Source organism: Podarcis raffonei, chromosome 9 (genome assembly GCF_027172205.1).
Source record: "Podarcis raffonei isolate rPodRaf1 chromosome 9, rPodRaf1.pri, whole genome shotgun sequence".
NCBI classification, from domain to species: domain Eukaryota; kingdom Metazoa; phylum Chordata; class Lepidosauria; order Squamata; family Lacertidae; genus Podarcis; species Podarcis raffonei.
The window spans coordinates 80,913,934-80,935,434 of NC_070610.1; the positions used below are offsets into that span (position 1 = coordinate 80,913,934).

Genomic DNA, 21,501 nt, shown 5'->3' on the forward strand with positions numbered 1-21,501 from the left:
GGACCGGGGACTCCTGGTGGGGTCTTACCATGGCAGAACAGAGTAGCACTGTGACTTCTCTTGATCACTCGCAACCAACAACCTGTGAGCTGGACAGAGCTGGCCCAAATCAGCCCAGTGAACTTTATGGGTTTGGGTTGTGTCCTACCCCAAACTGTCTCTGGATCAGTGGCCAGGCACTGGGCAGAGACTTGGTGAGGACCCACCACTGTGATGATCAGGGAGGATGTTTCCTCAGACCACCAGCTTATAGGTGTAGCAAGTCTAGAGAAGCAACCAGATTAGTCTGTTCACTTACTACAGGTTTCTGGGTACGGAGTGTGCAGCTGACTTACTATCAGGCATTCCACAAGGGGGGATTTCATGTACACTCGAAGGCTGTGTGCTTTTCCTGTTGCAGAAACGGCCTCAAGGAACATCAGCACCGCAATCAAAAAGGTTTTCTTCAGGCTTATGGTCTAAACCCAAACCCAGAGCAAAAAACAGACACTCATTATCAAACAATGCTGAACCCTTATGTAAGCCTCTTTTGTAGGCAAGATATTCTCTAGCAGGGGTGGCCAGCACCCAAGAGGCTGTGATCTACTTTCTGAATTAAAATCTGGCAGGGATCTACCCCCATTTTGGGGGTGGGTGGGTGGTTCAGCTCATAGTTGATGAGCTTCTGTGGGGGGAGCTAGTGATCTACCAGTAGATTACGATCTACCTGTTGGATGTGCCTGTTCTATAGAATAAGTGCACAGTTTGCAAAGTTCAAACAACCAATTAAGCTATTTAAACAACTTTTGATCAGGTAAAAAGTTCTCCCCCCTTTTAACCAGGGAACAGATATTTTAATGGAGCATTTAATACAACTTCTTTTGAAGAAGTGCAAATAGCAAGCACCATTTCAAGAGAGGCCTTCATTGTCGGTTCTTTGGCATGTATGTCTGCTATTATTTGGATACCAGTTGAAAGCACATTAAAACCTGCTCAAGTGTTTGGGTCATAAATTGGCTCTGGGATTCAACTGTTCTCTTGTTATGTTGGTTTGTTATGCTGCTTCTCATGCAATTTTTAGAGGTGTAATTGCTGGTTTTGGATGTACTTTGGATGTTGTGCCCCGTGCCAGGCTCCTTGAGAAGGAAGAGCAAGATATAAATGAATAAAGTCTCTTTTAAGGTGATGCCTTTTGTAGCATACACATTGCTATCTGGCATCAGGATTTCCAATTCATGTAGTTAACCAAGTAATATTAACTATTGTCTGAAAGCCCTAAAAGACCTGTTGAAATAAAGGGAACAAGAAAATACATTCTTCATTTGAAAAGATCCAGTGCGAGTAATGTAGAGGCCATGTTTGTGGCTGATGCAGCCAGTTATTTGTGGCAGTGAAAATCAAACGAGGAGCTGCTCAGAATTTGGGGGAAAGTGCCCAGGTTGAACTGGTGAATGAACAAAAGGGGAGGCAATGAGGTGCAGTCTCACCAGAATAATGTCTGGCACCACAGCTGCTGAGCATGGAGCCAGTGTTTCCTTTGAGCTTTCCCTAGCCAGCAGTCAGCTCAATCCCTATTGATGTATTACTACTACTACTACTACAATTTATATACCACCCTTTATCAAAAGGTCCCAGGGTGGTGTACAACATTAAAAACACATTTTTAGCTTCAATGGGCATTATGTTACACTTCCTTGCACTGAACCTGCTTTTGCCATTTTGTTGGCAGAGATCCTTCTGCAGCTCTGCAGTTTGCTAGTGACCTGACGGGGACTTGATCACTGTCACTGATGCTATGGCAACTATGAGTTCTGACTCCAAAGGTATTTAACTGGTGGCAGCTGCCCTGGAGGTTGATCTGTTTTCCAGACCCAGTTCAAGATGCTGGTTTCTACCCACAGATCCCTCAAGGTCAGGGGACCCTCTTATTTCTGCCCATGCCTCCTCCCCCCCATGCCACAGCCTTCTCCTGAGATTTAAGCTCCACTAAGGAGGCCCTGCAACAAGTGTCCCCTGGTTTGCATTCCAGTCTGGCATCTCCATGAACCCGGTTCTCTTCCACCCTTCTGGAAGCAGACCCAGACCTGACCTGGCTGTTGAGATTAAAGCCTGCATATCTCTGTGCAGCTGTTTATTGTTTGATTTTGCTCTTACTGGATTTTTGGTTTTAGGAACTTAAAAAGCTGCCTTATATATGCAGAGTCAGACTGATCAATATTATGAACCTTACCAGTAAGGAGTTATGAGCTGGTTGCTCCAAGCTCAGAACATGTAGTTGAAACACGTCACCCTAGTGTGTCAGCACAAATAATTTAGAAACATTCACTACTCTGGAACCTAAGTTGTACTGCCTGTGTTTTCTAACTGCTGTGTGGAAAAGCACATGAACCTGACCTTTGAAAAGTTTGTAAAAATATCCCTTTTAACCTACTAAACATGTGGTCTCTTACTATGCTAAGGGAAGAGAGGAGCAATATAGAAGAGGCTATTTTAAAGGTCTAAGAGCCTATACTTCCACACATTACTTTTTTGCATATGTTGTTGTCAGGGGCTCAGGAGCAGAAGCACAGGGGAGAGAGCAAATAGAGAGCGAAGGAGAGGAATCCGAGGGGAGCGTAGGGGAGTATGACAGTGACCCGAGAGATTCCATGAGCTTCTCCAGCGAATCAGAAGATTCCCAGAAGGGGGCGCCTATGGTAAGGGCAAGGGGGGTCCCAGGGGGGACGCACCAGAAGCAAGGGGCCAGCGGGGACTCCCAAGGCAGCAGCGGAGGATCAGGACCAGCTCCCCCACCAGAGCGCAGTGGGGGGGAAGAGTCACATGTGTCAGGACCAGCCTCTCCTCCAGCGGGGAGAGAAGATGAGTCAGGGCTGACCACGCCCCCATCGGAAAGTGGGGAAACGGAGGGGAGGTCAGGTCCAGCTAGCCTCCCCGAAGGAGGGAGCAGTGACAGCAGTGTAACGGTCAGAAGGAAAGTGGGAGGCTGGGCGCGCGCGCCAAGTTCAAATGTACAGGCACGCGGGACAGCAGAAAACCCGGATTGGGAGCCAGGTCCTAAAGCCCGAAGGAGGGAGGGGGAAGAGTCAGGGGACTCAGCGTCAGAAGAGTCTAGGAAGGGCGAGACCCCGACGGGCAGGCGGACCCAGAGGAGGAAGGAACAGAGGAAGAGGTGGAGCAAGGCTAGAGTCTTAAACTGGTGTCAGGGGGGAGGAGATTCAGACGGAGCTTCGGCGGTCTAAAGTTAGAGACGTAGTGTTGCACGCTGCGGCTGTGGAAGTGAAACTGAACTTCAATAAAGACTTTTATACTAAACAACGAAGCAGCGTTGGTCTTCTGTGAGCTGGGACCTCGGGCAGCGCTGACAGTTGTGATTTTAAATTTCTGCTGGGTTTCTCTCACCAAAGAGTACTTGCTCCAAAACTTGATCTTGGCTTCCAAGGCACTCTTTTTTATATACCTATATAAATCTCATTTAAGCAGAGGTTGGATGGTCATCACTCACTTCCGGAGTCGGCGCCATCAGCAATAGCGGATTCCCTCTAACTCGGAGGGAGTTAGCTCTACGGAAATCGTGTATTGCTGCTGCGGCGAAGCGGGGACCCTTCAAAAAACCACAGGCGGGTGAAGCCTGTGACCGTGGGACTCGGCGGGCACCTTCAGCGCCCCCCCCAATTTGCAAAGGAACCCAGTTATGGGCTCCGGAGCGAAACGGGGTGAGTGGCGCGGTGCTGAGAGTCAATTGCTTCTTCCGTGGAGTGAAGCCGCACAGCTGTTGTCAGAGAGCGCTGACTTTTTTCCTGTGACAATTCAGCCAGCAAAACAACTACCGTGAGTAGGTTGAATTTAAAGATTTGAAAATAAGGGAAGAAAAAGCACTAATTTGGTACCGAAAACGGGAAGGTGTAAACAGGAAGTCCGCCTTCCGTTTCTTGTAAACAGATCAAAGCAAAGACTATTTAAACTAAGACCTGGAAAATCGCTTTAAAAGGACTTAAATCCTAACATCAAGACAAAAGATCTCCCTCCCTGAATTGCAGGAGAGGGGAGGGAAGAGGGAGAAGTATTTTTGCCTGCAAAAAAGAGAGGAAAAAGAAACAAAGACCACCGCTTAATGCCTGGGAACGGGCTGTCAAGTGCTAATAAGATTGCCGTACTGTGAATCGCGCTTGTCAGGGGCTCAGGAGCAGAAGCACAGGGGAGAGAGGAAATGGAGAGCAAAGGGGAGGAATCCGAGGGCAGCGTAGGGGAGTATGACAGTGACCCGAGAGATTCCATGAGCTTCTCCAGCGAATCAGAAGATTCCCAGAAGGGGGCGCCGATGGTGAGGGCAAGGGGGGTCCCAGGGGGGACGCACCAGAAGCAAGGGGCCAGCGGGGACTCCCAAAGCAGCAGCGGGGGATCAGGACCAGCTTCCCCACCAGAGCGTAGTGGGGGGGAAGAGTCACATGTGTCAGGACCAGCGTCTCCTCCAGCGGGGAGAGAAGATGAGTCAGGGCTGACCACGCCTCCATCAGAAAGTGGGGAAACGGAGGGGAGGTCAGGTCCAGCTAGCCTCCCCGAAGGGGGGAGCAGTGACAGCAGTGTAACGGTCAGAAGGAAGGTGGCAGGCTGGGCACGCGCGCCAAGTTCAAATGTACAGGCGCGCGGGACAGCAGGAAACCCGGATTGGGAACCAGGTCCTAAAGCCCGCCGGAGGGAGGGGGAAGATTCAGGGGACTCAGCGTCAGAAGAGTCTAGGAAGGGCGAGACCCCGACAGACAGGCGGACCCAGAGGAGGAAAGAACAAAGGAAGAGGTGGAGCAAGGCTAGAATCTTAAACTGGTGTCAGGGGGGAGGAGATTCAGATGGAGCTTCGGCGGTCTAGAGTTTGAGACGTAGGGCTGCGCGCTGCGGCTGTGGAAGTGAAACTGAACTTCAATAAAGACTTTTATACTTAACAAAGAAGCGGCGTTGGTCCTTTGTGAGCTGGGACCTAGGGCAGCTCTGACAGTAAGCTCCATCTCCATAAGTATTCAACCCTCGCAGCGTGAGTTGGCGCAGCGAGGGGCCAAACTTGGTGTTTTTGCGAGCTCACGAAGATAGGCAAAGATGACTACAGAGGAGAAGGTGATAGAACTGCAAAATGCAGTCTCAACGCTTTACGCAGAAGTAGAAGCATCCAGGAAAAGAGAAGAAGAAGCAGCAGCGCTCTACCGGGATCTGCAGGCCAGGTGGGACCGTTGGGGCAAGGAGGGGCTGCCGGGACCCAAGCCGGAGGGAGTTGGCCTCGGGAAGAGGGGAGGCAGCATAGTAGCCCACTTCGACGGGAACCTGCAGCAGTATCCTAACTTCAGAGCAGACATAGTTTTCGCGCTCAATTTGCTTCGGAAAGACTTTAGAGATGAGGAGGAGAAAGTAGGCTTCATAATAACTCATCTGCATGGGGAAGCTAAATCGTGGCTGCGCACGTTATGGCGCGAAAATGATCCCGCCCTCCAAGATTCAAACGCATTCATCGAAGCTATGGACGCTTGTTTTAAATCAACGGGGATGAACCGCAGCTACACCTAGGCATGGTGCAGGCGGTACCCAACAAGTACAAGGCCTTTTTGGAGGTCTTCTGCGAGAAGGAAGCGGACAAGCTGCCTCCCCACAGGCCCTACGACTGCAAGATTGACCTCCTGCCGGGGGCGACGCTGCCGACTGGAAAACTGTATTCCATGTCTGAAGACGAAATGCAAGAACTCAGGGAGTTCATAGATCACAACTTGAAGCGGGGATTCATCCAGGAATCCAAAGCAGTGGGGGGCAGTCCCGTGTTTTTCGTGAAGAAGAAGGACACGCCCGAACGGAGGCTCGTAGTGGATTATAGAATCATCAATTCCAGGACAAAGCCCACAGCATTCCCCATGCCCAAGATCGACGACCTGCTCGCGACGGTGAGAAAGGGACGGATCTTCACCAAGTTGGATCTACGAGGGGCATACAACCTTATACGCATGCGGGAGGGCGATGAGTGGAAGACAGCCATGTTTACGCCTTTAGGCACCTATGAATACCGAGTCATGCCGTTTGGTCTGCAAAATGGCTCCCATTGTTTCCAAGCCTTCATGCACCACGTGTTAGCAGGACTCCTCTACAAGAAGTGCGTCTGCTTCTTCGACGACATCCTGATCTTCTCGGAATTGCAGGAGGCTCACGAGGAGGATGTCAAGGAGGTCCTGCAGAGACTACGGGAGCACAGACTTTACGCCAAACTGGAGAAGTGCCAGTTCGACATGACGGAGGTGGATTTCCTGGGCTACAAGCTGTCCGACAAGGGACTCGCCATGGACAGCGCCAAGGTCCGCTCAGTGTTGGACTGGAAGAGCCCGCGCAATCGGAAGGAGGTCCAGAAGTTCGTCGGCTTCGCCAACTTTTATCGCAAGTTCATCAAGGGGTTCGCGAAGGAGACGGCGGCCATCACGGACACCCTCAGCTCCAAGAAGAAGAAGTTCACCTGGACGGACCAGGCGGAGCAGTCCTTTCGGAGACTCAAGCGTCTCTTCGCGTCCGAAGAACAGCTGCTACACGTAAACCCCAGCAAACCAATGAGGGTTGAAACGGACGCCTCGGACAGAGCGGTGGGGGCGGTCCTGTTACAGCAAGATCCGCAAGGGGACTGGAGGCCATGCGCATTCTACTCCAGGAAGCTCAGCAAGTCGGAGCAGAACTACACCATCTGGGACAGGGAGTTGCTGGCCATTCATGCAGCCTTCAAGGCGTGGCGGCACTTCCTCGTCGGAGCCAGACACACAGTGCAGGTCCGCACGGACCATAAGAACCTGGAGTACTGGCGCACGGCGCGGTTCCTGAACCAGAGACACATCCGCTGGGCGGAGTTCTTTGCGGATTTCGATTTCCGGATAGAATACATCCCGGGAGACAACAACGTCATGGCGGATGCACTATCCAGGAAGCCGCAGTATCTCGAGGAAGCGGCACCGGTGGCGGCCAAACACATTTTCGCACCGAAAGCGTGGGCGTGCGCTTCAGCCGCCGTGGACCTGGACGCGGTGTGTCGCGCGCTGCAGACAGATTCGTTCGCACAATCCAAGATGAAGGAGGTGCGCAGCGGCACAGCGAAGGACGACGAGTTCCAGATACGCGACGGACTGCTCATCCGCAAAGGGGCTGTCTACGTACCGGGAGACGACCTCCGCGCGAAAGTCCTGCAGCAGTTACACGACGCGCCCAGCGCTGGGCACTTTGGCAAGGACAAGACGGCGGAATTAGTCACCAGGGACTTTTGGTGGCCCAAGGTGAGGGGAGAAGTCGCGGATTACGTCTCCAGGTGTGACACCTGCCAAAGGGCCAAACCAGTACACAGGAAGCCGGCGGGTCTGCTGGAACCGCTGCAGACGCCACTCGAACCGTGGGAGAAAGTGGCCCTGGACTTTGTCACAGATCTGCCCAGCTCGCGAGGCAAAACAGCGGTACTCGTGGTCGTAGACCTGTTCACCAAGATGGCGCACTTCATTCCTTACGCGAAGGTGGCCACAGCGGAACAGACCGCCAAGTTGTTCATAGACCACGTGTTCAAAGTTCACGGCTTGCCACGGTCCATCCTGTCCGACCGCGGTCGCCAATTCATCTCGAGCTTCTGGCAGAAGCTGCTGGGCATCCTGAACGTCAAGATCAACTTAGCGTCGGCGCGACACCCGCAGACCAACGGACAAGCGGAGAGGGTCAACGCCATCATGCAGCAGTACCTGCGATGCTACGCGAATCAACAGCCCTCGACCTGGGTGGACTACCTACCGCTGGCCGAGTTTGCCTACAACAACACGAAGCACGGGTCTACAGGGGTGACACCGTTCTTCGCCAACAATGGGCGGCATCCCAGAACCTTCCCGGGGTTAGAAACGAAGGGGGAGGGGGAGCCACGGGGAGCAGAGCACTTAGCAGCAGAGTTACAGGAGGTCCATGAGCAATTCCGAAGGCACTTGGAACTAGCAAAACACGCCTACAAAATGCAGGCAGACAGGCACAGGAGGGTCGGGGAAGACATCCAGGTGGGGGACTGGGTCTGGTTAGCAGCCCAGGCAGTGCCGGCCAGAACGTTAGCTAAGAAGAAGCTCGGACACAAGCAGCTGGGGCCTTACCAAGTCGCGGCACAAATTAATCCAGTGGCCTTCCGGTTGACACTCCCGGAGGGCTCCAGAATGCACCCGGTCTTTCATAGGTCAGTGCTCACACCCTACAAGGCACCCCACAGGTTTCAGGCACCAGAGAACGCGCCAGACCCACTCAGCAAATCGCCAACAGGGGAGGGGTCACCGAGGGCGACGCCACTCAACGAGGTCACGGAGATTTTGGACTCGAGATGGGGGGAAGAGGGAGTTGAATATCTCCTCGCCAGGGAAGGTACCCCGGCCAGCGCCAACAGGTGGGTACCGTACTATGCCGTGGAGGAGCACTATCTTAAAGACGAGTTCCATGCACTCTTCCCACACAGACCTATGCCGGCAGATTATTTCGACGACTGGCTTTCCACACCCACACTGTCAGCCAGTACGTTCCAGGGGTTCTCATCAGCTGAGGAGACGGCGCCAGAAACAAGCTCCCCGGAGGGATCACTCTCGGGGTTTGTCACAGACCGCTCTTATTGGTGGGACAATCAACCGGAGGTGGGGTGGAGCAGGGAACTGCTGAGGGGGCCCTTACACGCAGCATCACCCGAGGTAACAGGCGGAGGGAAGGACATGGACGTGTTGGGGGAGGACCCTGGGTTCGAGCACAACTGCAGAGAAATGGGAGCAGAGGAAATCGACGTCGACGAGCCCATTGCGGGCTGGCTGGATCCCGCTGGCCGGCGGCACACGAGGGGGAAAGAACGGTATCCCGCACTCACACCCACAGCACTGGAGCACCCGGAACCCACACCCGAAGAGGGGGAGGGGGGAAGGGGGGCTTCGAGGGGGGGATGGATGTCAGGGGCTCAGGAGCAGAAGCACAAGGGAGAGAGGAAATGGAGAGCGAAGGGGAAGAATCTGAGGGCAGCGTAGGGGAGTATGACAGTGACCCGAGAGATTCCATGAGCTTCTCCAGCGAATCAGAAGATTCCCAGAAGGGGGCGCCGATGGTCAGGGCAAGGGGGGTCCCAGGGGGGACGCACCAGAAACAAGGGGCCAGCGGGGACTCCCAAAGCAGCAGCGGGAGATCAGGACCAGCTTCTCCACCAGAGCGTAGTGGGGGGGAAGAGTCACATGTGTCAGGACCAGCGTCTCCTCCAGCGGGGAGAGAAGATGAGTCAGGGCTTACCACGCCTCTATCGGAGAGTGGGGGAACGGAGGGGAGGTCAGTTCCAGCTAGCCTCCCCGAAGGGGGAAGCAGTGACAGGAGCAGTGTAACGGTCAGGAGGAAGGTTGCCGGCTGGGTGCGCGCGCCAAGTTCGAATGTACAGGCGCGCGGGACAGCAGAAAGCCCGGATTGGGAACCAGGTCCTAAAGCCCGCCGGAGGCAGGGGGAAGACTCAGGGGACTCAGCGTCAGAAGAGTCTAGGAAGGGCGAGACCCCGACGGACAGGCGGAACCAGAGGAGGAGAGAGCAAAGGAAGAGGTGGAGGAAGGCTAGAGTCTTAAACTGGTGTCTGGGGGGAGGAGATTCAGACGGAGCTTCAGCGGTCTAGAGTTTGAGACGTAGAGCTGCACGCTGCGGCTGTGAAAGTGAAACTGAACTTCAATAAAGACTTTCGTACTTAACAACGAACCGGCGTTGGTCCTTTGTGAGCTGGGACCTCGGGCAGCTCTGACAACACCGATTGAGAAAGAGAGGTTTCAGAAGGAGACAGGTTCAACATTGGTTAAGAAAGTAAAATACCTGGGGGTTAACATGACCGCTAAGAACTTAAATTTATTTAAAGACAATTACGAGAAATGTTGGTCAGAAGTGAAAAAGGATCTAGAAATATGGTCAAATTTGAAGCTTTCCTTGTTAGGTCGAATTGCTGTTATAAAGATGAATGTATTGCCAAGAATGTTATTTTAATAATAATAATAATAATAATAATAATAATAATAATAATAATTTATTATTTATACCCCGCCCATCTGGCTGGGTGTCCCCAGCCACTCTGGGCGGCTTCCATAAAAACCAAAAATACAGTAAAATATCACACGTTAAAAACTTCCCTGAACAGGGCTGCCTTAAGATGTCTTCTGAATGTCAGGTAGTTGTTTATCGCTTTGACATCTGCTGGAAGGGCGTTCCACAGGGCGGGCGCCACTACCAAGAAGGCCCTCTGCCTGGTTCCCTGTAGCTTTGCTTCTCACAATGAGGTAACCGCCAGAAGGCCCTCGGCGCTGGACCTCAGCGTCCGGGCAGAATGATGGGGGTGGAGACGCTCCTTCAGGTATACTGGACCGAGGCCGTTTAGGGCTTTAAAGGTCAGCACCAACACTTTGAATTGTGCTCGGAAACGTACTGAGAGCCAATGTAGGTCTTTCAAGACCGGTGTTATATGGTCTCGGCGGCCTCCCCCAGTCACCAGTCTAGCTGCCGCATTCTGGATTAGTTGTAGTTTCCGAGTCACCTTCAAAGGTAGCCCCACGTAGAGTGCATTGCAGTAGTCCAAGCGGGAGATAACCAGAGCATGCACCACTCTGGCGAGACAGTCCGCAGGCAGATAGGGTCTCAGCCTACGTACCAGATGGAGCTGGTAAACAGCTGCCCTGGACACAGATTTGACCTGTGCCTCCATGGACAGCTGTGAGTCCAAAATGACTCCCAGGCTGCGCACCTGGTCCTTCAGGGGCACAATTACCCCATTCAGGACCAGGGAATCCCCCACACCTGCCCGCCTCCTGTCCCCCAAAAACAGTACTTCTGTCTTGTCAGGATTCAACCTCAATCTGTTAGCCGCCATCCATCCTCCAACCGCCTCCAGACACTCACACAGGACCTTCACCGCCCTCACTGGTTCTGATTTAAAAGAGAGGTAGAGCTGGGTATCATCCGCATACTGATGAACACCCAGCCCAAACCTCCTGATGATCTCTCCCAGCGGCTGCATGTAAATGTTGAAAAGCATGGGGGAGAGGACAGAACCCTGAGGCACCCCACAAGTGAGAGCCCAGGGGTCTGAACACTCATCCCCCACCACCACTTTCTGAACACGGCCCAGGAGGAAGGAGCGGAACCACTGTATAACCCTAACCCTCCAGCTCCCAGCCCCTGAAGACGGTCCAGAAGGATGTTATGGTCGATGGTATCAAACGCCGCTGAGAGATCCAGCAGAACTAGGAAACAGCTCTCACCTTTGTCCCTAGCCCGGCGGAGATCATCAACCAGTGCGACCAAGGCAGTTTCAGTCCCATGATGAGGCCTGAATCCCGACTGGAAGGGATCCAAATGGTCCACTTCTTCCAGGCGTGCCTGGAGTTGTTCAGCAACCGCTCGCTCAATCACCTTGCCCAAGAATGGAAGATTTGAGACTGGGCGATAGTTGGCCATCGTGGCCACATCTAAAGATGGTTTTTTAAGAAGCGGTTTAATAACCGCCTCTTTCAGCGGGTCTGGGAAGGCTCCCTCACGGAGGGAAGCATTCACCACCCCACGAAGCCCATTGCCCAGTCCTTCCCAGCTAGCTTTTATAAGCCAGGATGGGCAAGGATCCAGGAGACAGGTGGTTGGTTTCACTCGTCCAAGCAGCCTGTCCACATCCTCGGAGGTAACAGATTGGAATTGATCCCACTCAACTTGACTAGACAGAACTCTAGCACTCTCCCGCCCCGGCCCTGCTCCCACGGTGGAGTCTACTTCTTCCCGAATCTGAGCGATTTTATCTGCAAAAAACTTTGCAAAATCATTGCAGGAGAACATGTGGCCCGTACTGGGCCCCGATGTTACAGGTGGTTCCGCTAAATTGTGAACCACCTGAAAAAGTCTCCTGCTGCTGTTTTCTGCAGATGCAATAGAGGCGGCGAAGAAATTCTTCTTCGCCGTCGCTATCACCACTTGGTAGGCTCGACGTTGAGCTCTAACCTGTGTCCGGTCAGATTCAGAATGAGTTATCAGCCACCGGCGCTCTAGCCGTCTCAATGATTGTTTCATTGCCCTCAGATCCGTGGAAAACCATGGGGCTGTCCGGGCTCCATGCAATCGGAGAGGGCGCTTCGGAGCCAAACAGTCAATAGCCCTGGTTAACTCCACATTCCAGCTGGCCACCAGGGAATCAGCTGAGAGGCCATCAAAATGGGATAAAGCATCCCCTACCACTCTCTGGAAACCATTTCGATCCATTAAGTGGCGGGGGCGGACCATCCGAATTGGTCCCACCTCCCCGCAGAGGGGATGGGTCGCAGAGAAGTCCAGTTGCACCAGGAAGTGATCTGACCATGGCACTTCTTTCGTTTCGCTTTTACTTAGTGTCAGATCACCAACATCCATAGAGGTAAACACCAGGTCCAAGGCATGTCCTCGGCTATGGGTTGGGCCAGACTTATTCAGGGACAGCCCCATGGAGGCCATGCTTTCCACGAAGTCCCGAGCGGCCCCTTGTAAGGTCGTGTCGGCATGGATGTTAAAATCCCCTAGGACGACCAAGCTAGGTGTCTCCAGAAGAATATCTGCCACGACCTGAAGCAGCTCGGGCAGGGAATCCTTGGTGCAGCGGGGAGGTCGGTACACCAAAAGGAATCCTGTACTGCCCCTATTGCCCAACTTCCAGAACATGCACTCGGAAAACTGGGTCTTCCCAATAGGACACCTGGTGCAAACTAATGACTTCCTAAAAATCACTGCAACCCCCCCTCCCCGCCCACATGACCTGGGTTGCTGTGCGTAAGAGAAACCTGGTGGACAAGCAGCGGCAAGGACAGGCCCATCTGCTTCATCCAACCAAGTCTCTGTTACACATGCCAGGTCAAGTCCTCCATCCATGATCAAGTCATGGATGGCAGTGGTCTTATGAATCATTGACCTGGCATTGCACAGCAGCACCTTCAGGTCATGTGGGTATCCCTTGCTGATTCTAGTATCCATCTGGTCAGGACCAGACCCGGAGGCAGGAATAGTCCTCAGACAACGACTAAACCTGCCCCCTCTGTAATGACATGGTCTAGTCTTAGCGTAACTCCTCCTACCCGTGATCACAGAGATCGGTTGCCCCAGTGCATCCCCCCCTGTGGAACATGCCCCAGCCATTTTGTGGGCTGGGGCCCACTCCCCAGCAGCCCTGACCCCTCCCCCTAAGAACAAAATAAGACCTTAAACAAACAAACAAACAAAACCAATAAAACAATACAAACAAAAAATTACAAAAACATCAAAATAAAAAATAATTCCCCAAGCCCAACCAAACATCCATCCCACCCCCACCCCCCACATACAAAAAATCCAAAAGAAAATTTTTTAAAAACATTTTAAAAACACTCTGTGCCCCTCCGGCAGTAACAACTGTCCTAGTGAGGCCTGTCAGGCCCCGCCCTGGGCCAGGTGGTAAGTGGCAAGCAGGGCCCTCAGGCACTCACTCAGGGGAGTCCTCCTGGGCAGCGGCAGCAAGCAGCACGCAGTCCTTATGAGGCTTCAGGCCCCGCCCCAGGCCAGATGGTAAGTGGCAGGAAGGAGCAGGGCCCTCAGGCACTCACTCAGGGGAGTCCTCCTGGGCAGCAGGCAGCAAGCAGCACGCAGTCCTTATGAGGCTTCAGGCCCCGCCCCCGGCCAGATGGTAAGTGGCAAGAGCAGGGCCCTCAGGCACTCACTCAGGGGAGTCCTCCTGGGCAGCAGGCAGCAAGCAGCACGCAGTCCTTATGAGGCTTCAGGCCCCGCCCCAGGCCAGATGGTAAGTGGCAAGAGCAGGGCCCTCAAGCACTCACTCAGGGGAGTCCTCCTGGGCAGCAGGCAGCAAGCAGCACGCAGTCCTTATGAGGTTTCAGGCCCCGCCCCAGGCCAGATGGTAAGTGGCAGGAAGGAGCAGGGCCCTCAGGCACTCACTCAATCATTGCAAATTTTGGACAAAATGGACTGTTTCAAGAAGTGGCAGAGAGATATTTCTAGATTTGTCTGGCAGGGCAAGAAGCCCAGAATAAAATTTAAAATATTAACTGATGTAAAGGAAAGAGGTGGATTTGCCCTGCCAGACCTTAAACTCTATTATGAATCAGCAGCATTCTGCTGGTTGAAAGAATGGCTGCTTCTTGAGAACACAGGTGTCAGAGGCTCAGGAGCAGAAGAGCAGGGGAGAGAGCAAATAGAGAGCGGAGGAGAGGAATCAGAGGGGAGCGTAGGGGAATATGACAGTGGCCCGAGAGATTCCATGAGCTTCTCCAGCGAATCAGAAGATTCCCAGGAGGGGGCGCCTATGATAAGGGCGAGGCGAGTCCCAGGGGGGACGCTCCATAAACAAGGAACCAGAGGGGACTCCCAAGGGAGTAGCGGAGGATCAGGACCAGTTCCCCCACCAGAGCACAGTGGGGGGGAAGAGTCACATGAGTCAGGACCAGCTTCTTCTCCAGCGGGGAGAGAAGATGAGTCAGGGGTAACCACGCCCCCATCGGGGAGTGGGGAAACGGAGGGAAGGCCAGGTCCAGCTAGCCTCCCCGAAAGAGGGAGCAGTGACAGCAGTGTAACGGTCAGAAGGAAAGTGGGAGGCTGCGCGCGCGTGCCAAGTTCAAATGTGGAGGAGCGCGGGACAGCAGAAGACCCGGATTGGGAGCCAGGTCCTAAAGCCCGAAGGAGGGGGGGAGGAGAGTCGGGGGACTCTGCGTCAGAAGAATCTAGGAGGACTGAAACTCCGACTAGCAGGAGGACCCAGAGAAAGAAGGAACAGAGGAAGAGGTGGAGTAAGGCTAGAATCTTAAGCTGGTGTCAGGGGGGAGGAGATTCAGATGGGACTTCTACGGTCTGAGGCATAGACGTAGCGTTGCGCGCTGCGCGTCTGGAAATGAAACTGAACTTCGATAAAGACCTTTTTACTTGAGGAAGAAGCAGCGTTGGTCTTGTGTGAGCTGGGACCTTGGGCAGCGCTGACAACAGGCATTTTGGATTTAGAAGGTTTTAATAACGTTTTTGGGTGGCATGCATATTTGTGGTATTACAAGGTTAAAGCACACAAAGCATTTAAAAACCATATTGTCAGGAAAGCATTGTTTAATGTCTGGATAAGATATAAGGACCTACTTGAAAATAAAACCCCAAGATGGTTGTCACCGATGGAAGCAAAGGCCCAGAAAAAGCTCAATATGGAGGCCAAATGGCCGAAATATTGGGAAATTCTGGAACAAGAAGGAGACAAATTGAAATTGCAGAGTTTTGAGAAACTAAAAGATAAAGTGCGAGATTGGCTTCATTATTATCAAATAAGGGAGGCTTACAATTTGGACAAAAAAATTGGCTTCCAGGTGGAAAAATCAAAATTGGAAACAGAACTGCTAGATCCCAAAACTAAGATACTTTCAAGAATGTATAACTTGCTGTTGAAATGGAATACTCAGGATGAAACGGTTAAATGTGCTATGATTAAATGGGCACAAGATGTTGGACATAACATTATGTTTGCTGACTGGGAACAGTTGTGGACCACAGGTATGAAATTCACGGTATGTAATGCCTTAAGAGAGAATATTATGAAAATGATATACAGGTGGTACATGACACCAGTCAAGCTTGCAAAAATCTATCATTTGCCCGATAATAAATGTTGGAAATGTAAAGATAATGAAGGAACATTCTTTCACCTTTGGTGGACGTGCCCAAGGATTAAGGCTTTCTGGGAGATGATATACAATGAAATGAAAAAGGTATTTAAATATACCTTCTTGAAGAAACCAGAGGCCTTTCTCCTGGGCATGGTCGGCCAATTGGTGTTAAAGAAGGATAGAACTTTTTTTTTATGTACGCCACAACAGCAGCAAGAATACTTATTGCAAAGTATTGGAAGACACAAGATTTACCCACTCTGGAAGAATGGCAGATGAAAGTGATGGACTATATGGAATTGGTGGAAATGACTGGCAGAATCCGAGACCAGGGAGAAGAGTCGGTGGAAGAAGATTGGAAGAAATTTAAGGACTTGTCAGCGCTGCCCAAGGTCCCAGCTCACACAAGACCAACGCTGCTTCCTTCTTTAGTATAAAAGTCTTTATTGAAGTTCAGTTTCACTTCCACACGCGCAGCGTGCAACGCTACGTCTGTACCTTAGACCGCCGAAGCTCCATCTGAATCTCCTCCCCCCTGACACCAGTTTAAGATTCTAGCCTTACTCCACCTCTTCCTCTGTTCCTTCCTTCTCTGGGTCCGCCTGCTAGTCGGAGTCTCACCCTTCCTAGACTCCTCTGACGCTGAGTCCCCTGACTCTTCCCCCTCCCTCCTTCGGGCTTTTGGACCTGGCTCCCAATCCGGGTTTTCTGCTGTCCCGCGCTCCTGCACATTTGAACTTGGCGCGCGCGCCCAGCCTCCCACTTTCCTTCTGACCGTTACACTTGTGTCACTGCTCCCTCCTTCGGGGAGGCTAGCTGGACCTGGCCTTCCCTCCGTTTCCCCACTTTCCGATGGGGGCGCGGTTATCCCTGACTCATCTTCTCTCCCCGCTGGAGGAGAGGCTGGTCCTGACTCATGTGACTCTTCCCCCCCACTGTGCTCTGGTGGGGGAACTGGTCCTGATCCTCCGCTGCTCCCTTGGGAGTCCCCGCTGGCCCCTTGTTTCTGGAGCATCCCCCCTGGGACCCCCCTTGCCCTTACCATAGGCGCCCCCTTCTGGGAATCTTCTGATTCGCTGGAGAAGCTCATGGAATCTCTCGGGTCACTGTCATATTCCCCTACGCACCCCTCGGATTCCTCTCCTCCGCTCTCTATTTGCTCTCTCCCCTGTGCTTCTGCTCCTGAGCCTCTGACAGGACTATTTACAGAAACACTGCAAAATTAATGAATGTTAAGATGATGTCGGAATGAAATGAAGCGGTTTTAGCAACAATGTTAAAAAGGAGTATGTAAAAATGATTTGTTAATAGATGAAAATATAAGGTTATAATATGTTAAGATAAAGAACTAAGATAAAAACAAAGAGGGAAAGGATTTGCTGAATTAACCATTCGAAATGGAATACAAAAAAGGGAGGTGTGAGGAGGTCAGAGAAACAAGTGAATGAAAGGCATGACATTGACATGACAGATGGACTTATTTTTTACTGCTTTTTCTTTTTTCTTTTTTTTCTACTCTGTATTTTGTATTTTGTATTATTTGTTTTCTTTCTTTATTTTCTTATTATCTTAGTAATCTTTTTTTGAAACTTGAATAAAATATCATTTAAAAAAAAAAAGGATGGTCATCTCTCAGGGACATGTTCGTTGAGATTCCTGCATAGCAGCGGGTGGACTAGAGGACCCTTAGGAGCCCTTCCAACTCTACAATTCTATTATTCTAATTGGTATAGAAAAGTTATGAAATAAAATAAATCCCGCCCTTCCCATGTCACAAAACACATCATTGATATAGAATTAAAAACCATAACCTGAAAACAATTAAAACATACGAAATACAGCGATTTGTTGATACACATAGTGCATAACACCATTCTCTTTATCGTAAAGGCAAAAATGGCCACAATACCATTGGGCTGGTGGTGCAATACTCAATCAATTTGGACAGAATCAGGTCCACTCTCGGGAGAACTTCATCTTTGATCCCCAGGGCCACCTGCCCATAGCAGAGCAGAAGGGTGTTCCACTTGAAGTCCTGGGGGTGGGGGAGACAGTCAGTGTTGCCAGGATCCTGTCCAGCATTACAGGGAAGCCAAAGTCAATGGGATTACCCTCCTTCTATCATTCCCCCAAAGGTCCTTCCCTTCACTCAAGCAGCAGAGAGTTTGACTTTCTTTTTTGAGAAGACAAGATCCCTGGAATCCCTGCAGACAGAGGTGGCTCCTTAGTGCCCGCCTAGTGGAGAACGAGGTCAGAGGCCTCCCTGGTGAGACTGTGGAAAGTTCTGCAGCAGCCTCTCTGACTGCAGGCGGAGGTGGGGGTGGAGAATGACATGAATCAGCACAGTGCTGAATTCAGGGTGGTGAGGGCAGCTGCCTTGCGTGTCTAATGCATCCTGCAGGCACTCTGGGAAAGGTCAAAGATCTTGCCTTCTGTCCAGCCTTGGGCCCATGATGAGCCAGAGGTCACCAGGAGGGACTACGCAAAGCCTCCATTACAGGACTTGCCACACTTGCTTAAGGCAGTCTCATATGTTCTGGAGTCATTGCGACACAGAGAGACATTGCCAAACAGAGTGGAGCAGAGCAAGGAGTTTGGGAAGCCACAGCCAGCAGCAAGGAGGACCCAATGGCAATCAAGCACTTTTGCCCCATGCAACTAATGGGAGACAATGCAGAAGTCGCCTCACCCTCCCTGAGAACCAGTGAGAACACCAGACTTCGCTCGTACTGTAACCGGTAGGCTAGTCTTTGCAGAAGTGCAACATAGCCATGTCCAAGAGAAACTCATAACTTCCATATTTATACTTGGGAATAAAAATTGTCTAATTTCAACAAAATATAAAAAGGAGAGGAAAATACAATACCATGAGCATCTCCCCTCCCCGCTGCCCTGGCAATGTACTACTTTTCTGAAATAATACCTGGCTGCTGCTTTCTGTAGATGTTTCATGGGTGGAATAAGCCTTGCTGAAGTTCTCCAAGGCTTTGAAAACCTCATCAAGGTGGCGAGACGCAGCCAAGCCAACTGCAGAAGCAATGCCCTGAAGGAGGAGGAACCAGCCAAAGGAAACAGGGTGAGGAGGGAGCAGGGTGTGTGCGCACATGGCCCCATCTCTGCACAAGCAGATGAGCCAGACCAGACCATGTTTGTCCTGAGTTACACAAAATTCTTCCCTGGGCAGAGGAGCCAGGCAATGGGATTCTCTGAAAGGTTTCAGAAACAGATGATTACAAATGCAAACATTTTAGGCACTTCAGCAGATCAGCACCCTTGGACGGCAAAGGGCTGCACACGACATAAACAACACGCTAAAGATCTCTGCTAAATCCACTAGCCTTTTAGGATACAATTCTCAGGCAAGTCTCTCAAGGTGACCAAGAGACTGATGGCACTCCAAGGACTAACCCAAAATGTATTGTGACATCAGCATTCATGGATCAGAGGCCACCTAGTCAGAGACATGGAACGACCACCTAAGCGGGCAAGAAGACCGCTTCTGAGGTTGCAGGGTTTGAACTCTATCCAGGTGGCTCTCCACCTGCTCACTGACTGCTCACTTGGTGCACCAATGAAACTCTGGCCCACAAGATAAAGTATTAGCCTTTCAGATGCCATAGGATTCTTGACTGAATTTTTGACAGAATTACAAGCCTGGTAGATGAAGGGAACGCAGTGGATGTAGCCTACCTTGATTTCAGCAAGGCATTTGACAAGGTGCCCCATGATATTCTTGTAAAGAAGCTGGTAAAATGCGGTCTTGACTATGCTACCACTCAGTGGATTTGTAACTGGCTGACTGACCGAACCCAAAGGGTGCTCATCAATGGTTCCTCTTCATCCTGGAGAAGAGTGACTAGTGGGGTGCCACAGGGTTCTGTCTTGGGCCCGGTCTTATTCAACATCTTTATCAACCACTTGGATGATGGACTCAAGGGCATCCTGATCAAATTTGCAGATGACACCAAACTGGGAGGGGTGGCTAACACCCCAGAGGACAGGATCACACTTCAAAACGACCTTGACAGATTAGAGAACTGGGCCAAAACAAACAAGTTGAGTTTTAACAGGGAGAAATGTAAAGTATTGCACTTGGGCAAAAAAAATGAGAGGCATAAATACAAGATGAGTGACACCTGGCTTGAGAGCACTACATGTGAAAAGGATCTAGGAGTCTTGGTTGACCACAAACTAGACATGAGCCAACAGTGTGACGCGGCAGCTAAAAAAGCCAATGCAATTCTGGGCTGCATCAATAGGAGTATAGCATCTAGATCAAGGGAAGTAATAGTGCCACTGTATTATGCTCTGGTCAGACCTCAACTGGAGTACTGTGTCCAGTTCTGGGCACCACAGTTCAAGAAGGACACTGACAAACTGGAACGTGTCCAGAGGAGGGCAACCAAAATGGTCAAAGGCCTGGAAACGATGCCTTATGAGGAACGGCTAAGGGAGCTGGGCATGTTTAGCCTGGAGAAGAGGAGGTTAAGGGGTGATATGATAGCCATGTTCAAATATATAAAAGGATGTCACATAGAGGAGGGAGAAAGGTTGTTTTCTGCTGCTCCAGAGAAGCGGACATGGAGCAATGGTTCCAAACTACAAGAAAGAAGATTCCACCTAAACATTAGGAAGAACTTCCTGACAGTAAGAGCTGTTCGACAGTGGAATTTGCTGCCAAGGAGTGTGGTGGAGTCTCCTTCTTTGGAGGTCTTTAAGCAAAGGCTTGACAACCATATGTCAGGAGTGCTCTGATGGTGTTTCCTGCTTGGCAGGGGGTTGGACTCGATGGCCCTTGTGGTCTCTTCCAACTCTATGATTCTATGATTCTATGACTGTTGCAACAGAGCAAACCAACAAATCCAGCTCTTGTTCCTAGTCAGTCACCACCAGTTCAGACTCCATGATTAGACTTCTTTGGCCCAATATACATCGCTTGATACTTGCTTATGTTGAAATGCACCTGCCGTTTTGCTGCCATTTCACTCATTTCACAAACTCTTTCTACAGCTTCTTACAATCCTGTGGTTTTTTTTAAAAAAATCACGCTAAATAACATAGTATCATTGTTCATCACCAAATTTGGCCACCTCACTGCTCATCCCCAACTCTAGATCTTTCATGAACAAGTTAAAAAGCAGAGGTCTCTCCTTTCTTGTAACTTGAGTCCATTGCCATAGCCCTACCCTCCAGAGCAGGAGAAAACAAGCTTGCTCCACCTCCTTCCTTCCAATGGGAGAACTGCCTTTGCTTCCTGTTTCTTAACCAGTTATTGATCCACAAGGGGACCTTTATCCCATGACTATTGAGCTTACTCAGGGGTTTCTGGGATGCGGCATTTTATCAAAAGCTCTTTGAAAGCCCAATTACACAATGTCAACTGAATCACCCCTATCTGTATGCTTGTTACAAAACTCTCAAGGTTTTGTAAACTGTTTGAAGGTTTTCTTACAATCAAGTTGTATAAGAATTGTGTGGGACAGAAATATACAAATAAAAGAATGCTAAAAGGTTAATGAGACAGGACCTAACCTTGCAGAAGCCATGCTGGTTCTGTTTCAACCAGGCTTGTCCTATCTGCTTCATAATTCCACATTTCATAATGCTTTTCACCAGTTTTCCCAGGGCAGACATTCATCTAACTGGCCTGTCATTTCCCAGATCTCTTCTGGGCCCCTTTTTGAAAACTGGTGATCCATCAGCTACTTTCCAGCTTGACTGCTGCATTTCCCATTGCCATGCCCTTCAGAGAACTCCCTTCTGCTGGTCCTGTGGACAAGGAGGAGGCTGGAAACCTCTCACCTTTTGCTTTCCTCTTGGATTACTGAGCTGTGCCAATGGCCCAGCATCAGCCTTGGGCCCCCAG

The 21,501-nt window shown here is 50.9% G+C and overlaps 1 protein-coding gene across 3 annotated transcripts in view; it reads right to left on the minus strand.

Annotated features, from left to right (window-relative positions):
* LOC128420624 (maestro heat-like repeat family member 5) overlaps positions 1–21,501 on the minus strand; it is a 52,780-nt gene that overhangs the window by 19,451 nt on the left and 11,828 nt on the right. For 2 of the 3 annotated variants that reach the window (XM_053402297.1, XM_053402299.1), the window contains exons 9-11: positions 18,559–18,678; positions 17,545–17,706; positions 336–458 (exon numbers count right to left, since the gene is read on the minus strand). In XM_053402297.1, coding sequence (XP_053258272.1) covers positions 336–458; positions 17,545–17,706; positions 18,559–18,678 — 405 coding nt within the window. The remainder of the gene's footprint in view (positions 1–335; positions 459–17,544; positions 17,707–18,558; positions 18,679–21,501) is intronic. The other variant, XM_053402298.1, reaches the window with a different exon arrangement.